Here is a 5,690-nt window from a genome sequence, read left to right on the forward strand (position 1 = left end):
TTTCTGGTCTAGACAGTTGTTGAACGGTTGATTCACAGATGATAATACAGAAGGCTGAACAGATTTACACAAAAGCAAAAAATTAGGGAATCACGGTATCTGATTGAGTTCAAGGAGCAAGGTGTCCAGTTGGAGGAGGGCAGAAGATGGAACCTTGGGGAAACGCCGACATTTAAGAGGGCAGAAAAAGTAGAGCAGAGGGCCATGGGAATACTTAACAGACCGCTCTCCGGATTTGCAGGCTGAGATCTACACAGAGGGAAAGGGCAGGGAATAAGGAGGCAAAAACCTCTCGAATGTGAAAATCGCCGCAGCAGCTCGCCATTTCCAGCACAGCACACGGAGACCACGGCAGCGAAGAGCCTTCAGAAACGCTTCCGCCTTGCCAACTGAGAGACAGCGGGGTGTCTTCTTTCATTTCTCAAAATTTGTCACCTTGGCTCTCATGGAGACTTGGGATACCTGAAGAGACAGGTAATGGGATAAAGATCAGCGGTCCCGGAGACGGTTCCGCCAAGTTTTCTAACTCATTACCTATCTGTGGCCGCCCTCTTAAAGAAATGTGCACAAGACAATAACCCAGCTTTACACTTGCTCTCCAACAGACGCTGTCTGTTTCCCACTCTAGACCGTCCCAGGAACGCTCCAGATAAATTCACGCACGGGAACACCACCGGGGTGGAAGCCGGACCCGAGAACTCAGGCCGCTCACAGCACCTCCTCCGCCCCCAGGCGGTCCCCATTGCCCGGCCGGAAACTCACAGGCCCCGCCCACTTCCGCAACGCCGAACCCGCCGCAGGAAACACCTGGCCTCAGCCAATAGCCTGCTTCCCAGGAAACGTTACCTCTGACCTCGGGGGTAATCAGAGGCAGTGGGACGAACTCCTCGCGAGAGGTAAGCTTGAAGCTGCCTCCGCCATCTTGGAGATGGGAGACGGGCGACGGCTGTGGTCCTTCTGCTAATGCAAACAACAAAACGGGCACATTAGTCACCCGGGGTGAGGCTATTGTCACTGTGACTGTTGACCAAAGCTACAGAGGAAGCGAGGGTGTCAAAGCCGAGCGCGGCGTTGACGGCAGCTTCACCTGCCTTCTGGGGCGGCAGAAGTGACCGAGGACCGGAAGGATGGTGCAGTCCTGTTCCGCCTACGGCTGCAAGAACCGATATGATAAGGATAAACCTGTTTCTTTCCACAAGTGAGTTCCCTGCGCGCCTCGCGGTCCCAGCTGGGGCCGGGGGCGCGCGGCCGGTTGGGCTGGGGGCGGGGCCGGCGCGTGTGCGCGCGAGACCCAGCGGGAGGGGCGGGGCAGGGGCGGGGCGTGTCCGCGCGAGACCCAGCGGGAGGGGCGGGGCGGGGCGAGTCCGGGCGTGTCCGCGCGAGACCCAGCGGGAGGGGCGGGGCGGGGCGTGCCTGGCGACCGTTGCTGGCGCTCGAGGAACCGGCGCGTTGCGGGCTCGCGGGGACGCCTGGGTTTTGCCACCGGCAGAGGCGTGGAGAAGCCCGGTGCCGTCGCTCGTCTGGTGCATTTGAAGTGGAAGCAAAGGCCAGCGAAAGGACGAAGAGATCACGGTTTTCGTCCTTGCCAGCGTCACACCGTTTAAGGATTGATTTGTTTTGTTTGTTTTTTGGCCAGGATATCAGGGAGGACTTTTGGACCCAATTTCTAGGAACCAACCTTTAAGGACCCCTAAGTTTTAGAGAAAGCTGGTACTGCCGAGATAAACCGTTATCATTTCCGCACACAGTGGCGACAACCTGGGCCGTAGCAAAGGCCCTCGCAGGCGCGGTAGGGAGGCCCTTGCGGGAGCAGCTGCCCCGCAGCTCTCGGGCTACTTTATCCAGTAGGTAGTGCGGTTGGAGTCCTAGGGTAAAAAATATTCTGTTGAAAATAGGAAAAGAAAACGGCAGAATTTAAATTTCACAATGATATCAATCGTCTGAAAAATATGACATGACATTTTCATCCAGCCGTATTTACAGATTTTACTACATTTACGTTAGGTTTTCTTTGCAAGAATTCCCAGCTATGCACATATGATAGGTAAGAAATCAGACCCAGTGATAAATTACATCAATTATTCATAGCTAAATAATTAGAAAGGGAAAGTTTTAAGTATTTCTTCAGTTTTTTTGGTGGGAACTGTTCATGTTTAATAGGGGATGTGGATGCATTTTTATGCTTTATATGTGAGATGGACCTTGTAGAAACGAGTGCCTAGAGCAGAGAGATCTCCAGTGTTGATGTTTCCCCTCAGAAAAGGGTATAGAACATTTTCAGCACTCAGTTCAGTGTGTCCTAATACTACCTCTTGATCAGTTGGAATTTCTGAAAACAGGTATTTTCAAAGTGTAGGAATAGGTCAGGCGATGGTGACAGGATCACACACATGTCAGAGGGAATCTGAAAATACGGAAAATACTGCACAGGCACATGACATTCACATATCAAAAATACTGTGTTTCTGCTGATGTTTAACAGTTGATTGAATCAAAAGGCCTAACCTGCATCTTATCCATTACCTAAAAGAACAGATTTTGGAGGAGTAGATGGGAAATACCTTGACAGAACCTCACAAGCAGCTGAGAATTTGTAGTCCTTGGGCCATTCAGTACTGAATTTTGCCAGTGATTGCTACTGTAGTTTGTGTTTCTAGAGGCCATTTCCAGCAAGGATTTTCTAGGCATATATCTTCTTCCAGTTTCTAAATATTGTCAGTGGAGAAAGCTATGCTTTGCAAAGAAAAGGGGCAGCCATAAAGATCTCTTAGATCTTCATGATAATAGCAGACTCAGGCTCTATCTAGCATACCTTACATGGAAGAGAAACTGTGGAACATAGATTTGAAACATCTTTCTTTGGTTTTTTTCTAATCCTCCAGTGTCCCAAATTCTTGACCTAGAAAAGTAAAATCACCATAAATTTACCTGGACCGAATGAATGTAGCCCAGTTGATTGAGAGATAAATCAAAATAAATAATTTTATTTTTTATAATTATTTCCTATATTTGATTAATTCAAATTTTATGAACAATTTTTGTTTTTTTTTGTGAAGCAGACAAAATCACTGGTAAAAACTATGAGTGTGGATTTATTCTATAGTATATATTTTAGTGTCCTCAATATGAAAAGTTAAACATTAATAAATAGATAACGAGCTAATCTTTATCAGATACTCCTTAGAATATTAACACCAATGTAAGATAGTTCTTTCCTAAGCTGGAAAGTTTGGGTGCCTTTTTTTTTTTTAAATGAAGTTAGAGAACTGAATTATGTCTTCTTCTTAGGTTTCCTCTTACTCGACCCAGTCTTTGTAAAAAATGGGAGGCAGCTGTCAGAAGAAAAAACTTTAAGCCCACTAAGTATAGCAGTATTTGTTCCGAGCACTTCACTCCAGACTGCTTTAAGAGGGAGTGCAACAACAAGTTACTGAAGGAGAACGCTGTCCCCACAATATTTCTTTGTACTGAACCACATGACAAGGTAATACGTGTTTTAAAGTATTGGGTTGTTTTCTATTTATAAAATTAATGTGTTCATTGTGAAAAATTTAGAAAATTAGGAGTTAATGTTAAGAAAATAAATGTACCTGGAACCCATCACCTGTAAATAATCACTGTTAACAGTGATATACTTTTTAAAAACACGAAATACAGTTTATTAAAGTTAAATATCCTGGCCGGGCGCAGTGGCTCACGCCTGTAATCCTAGCACTCTGGGAGGTCAGGAGTTCGAGACCAGCCTGAGCAAGAGCGAGACCCCGTCTCTACTAAAAATAGAAGGAAATTATCTGGCCAACTAAAATATATATAGAAAAAAAAAATTAGCCAGGCATGGTGGCGCATGCCTGTAGTCCCAGCTACCCAGGAGGCTGAGGCAGTAGGATCGCTTAAGCCCAGGAATGTGAGGTTGCTGTGAGCTAGGCTGACGCCACGGCACTCACTCTAGCCAGGGCAACAAAGCGACACTCTGTCTCAAAAAATAAATAAATAAATAAAATAAAGTTAAATATCCTCACTTGAAGAAACTCAGTTTCATTTTGTAACTTATTTAAAGATCACTCTATACTGCCACTTGTAGGTTGATAAGTTTTGGGTTTTCTTTGTCAGTGACAGTTTCAAAGTACTTTTTTTCTCCTCAGTTTTAAGTGCTTAGTGTTAATTAAATCTAATCATTATATCTCTGGCATCACACTTCTATTTCAGGTAGAAAAGTTTAATTAAAACTGAAAATATTTTCTCATTTTGGAATGTTTCTATACCACAGATTCACAAAAAAAGTCTAATATTTCTTAAATTCCACAGATTAATTATTTCAGACTTATTTTTAGTCACTAAATTCAAGCATATTCTGTATTATCGTTTTAGAAGGAAGATCTTCTGGAGCCACAAGAACAGCTTCCCCCAGCTCCTGCAACACCTCCCATTTCCCAGGTGGATGCTGCTATTGGATTGCTAATGCCTCCTCTTCAGACCCCCGACAACCTTTCAGTTTTCTGTGACCACAACTACACTGTGGAGGATACAATGCACCAGAGGAAAAGGATTCATCAGCTGGAACAGCAAGTTGAAAAACTCAGAAAGAAGCTAAAGACTGCACAGCAGCGATGCAGAAGACAAGAACGACAGCTTGAGAAGTTAAAGGAGGTTGTGCACTTCCAGAAGGAGAAAGACGACGTATCAGAAAGAGGTTATGTGATTCTACCAAATGACTACTTTGAAATAGTTGAAGTACCAGCATAAAAAAAATGAGATGTATAATGATTTTTAATGGGGCATATCCTCTTCTAGCATATAAAGGAGTTTCATTTGAAAAAATAACACTTGATTACTTATATAAAAACAATTCAGAATATTTTTTTAAAAAAAATAAATTCGATGATATATACTGTAAACTTATAAAATTTTTTGTTTGTAATTTCAGGGTTTTTACATTTTAACAAAATATTTTAAAAGTTATAAACTAACCTCAGACCTCCAATGTAAGTTGGTTTCAAGATTGGGGATTTTTGTTTTTTGACTATTTACAGAGATAATGAAAAAGTAAAATGCAAAGAGAATGAGAACATTGAAGTTAAGGATGATTTAAGTTTAAAATTTAAAATGAATATACTGTCTATTGAGAGAACTTAGTTATATTTTAAATCAGAAGTATGGGTCAGATCATAGGATACACACACTTATACATTCTTATTTGTAAAGTCAGAAGGTTCGTTTATCTTTCTGAATTGGTTGTCAAGGAAAAATTGGCAGGTCAATATTTGGGGAAAAAAAAGATTTAGTTGTCTTCAGAGCAGAAAATGAAGAGTCATTCCATATCTAATCAATAAATAACTTTACAAAGAATGGATTTTTAACAGGTGGGCCCCTATTTTCTCCCGCACTGTCTAGCATTATAAAATTAAAAGTGTATTTCAGTGGAAGAAACATTCTTCAATAAATAAAATCAGGCATTGTTATCAATGAAGTAATTAAAATTGGGGCCTGACCTGTGATACGCTTTTTTTCTCTCACTGCCTCCTAGCTAAAGGACATCCAGTTCCCCAACAGTAGTTGTATCTGCATCCAAGTCTCTAACAAATGTGTTGTGTTAGTAGAGTTTGATTTGTATCCTAATGTGGTAATCTTGCACTTGACTGATTGATTTTGGTCAAGGCATCACATAATAAATTATTTCTTCACTTTTAACA

General features: G+C 42.4%; 1 protein-coding gene and 1 long non-coding RNA gene across 3 annotated transcripts; one reads left to right on the top strand and one right to left on the bottom strand.

The window, feature by feature from the left end:
- On the bottom strand, positions 1 to 775 carry LOC123626601. The gene is made up of 2 exons (XR_006730938.1): positions 590 to 775; positions 1 to 462 (listed from the first exon to the last, which is right to left on the bottom strand). It is a non-coding gene; the product is annotated as an uncharacterized LOC123626601 (long non-coding RNA).
- Positions 776 to 865: 90 nt separating this feature from the next.
- THAP1 (THAP domain containing 1) lies at positions 866 to 5,060 on the top strand. 2 transcript variants are annotated; one of them, XM_045535693.1, is made up of 3 exons: positions 866 to 1,198; positions 3,289 to 3,484; positions 4,369 to 5,060. In XM_045535693.1, exons 1-3 carry the CDS (start codon positions 1,128 to 1,130, stop codon positions 4,741 to 4,743), a joined length of 642 nt encoding a protein of 213 aa, XP_045391649.1. In that variant the 5' UTR covers positions 866 to 1,127; the 3' UTR covers positions 4,744 to 5,060. The 2 variants fall into 2 exon arrangements, with proteins under 2 accessions (XP_045391649.1, XP_045391650.1); XM_045535694.1 differs by lacking the exon at positions 3,289 to 3,484.
- Positions 5,061 to 5,690: the final 630 nt, after the last annotated feature.

This window comes from Lemur catta, chromosome 22 (assembly GCF_020740605.2).
Source record: "Lemur catta isolate mLemCat1 chromosome 22, mLemCat1.pri, whole genome shotgun sequence".
Taxonomy (NCBI): Eukaryota; Metazoa; Chordata; class Mammalia; order Primates; family Lemuridae; genus Lemur; species Lemur catta.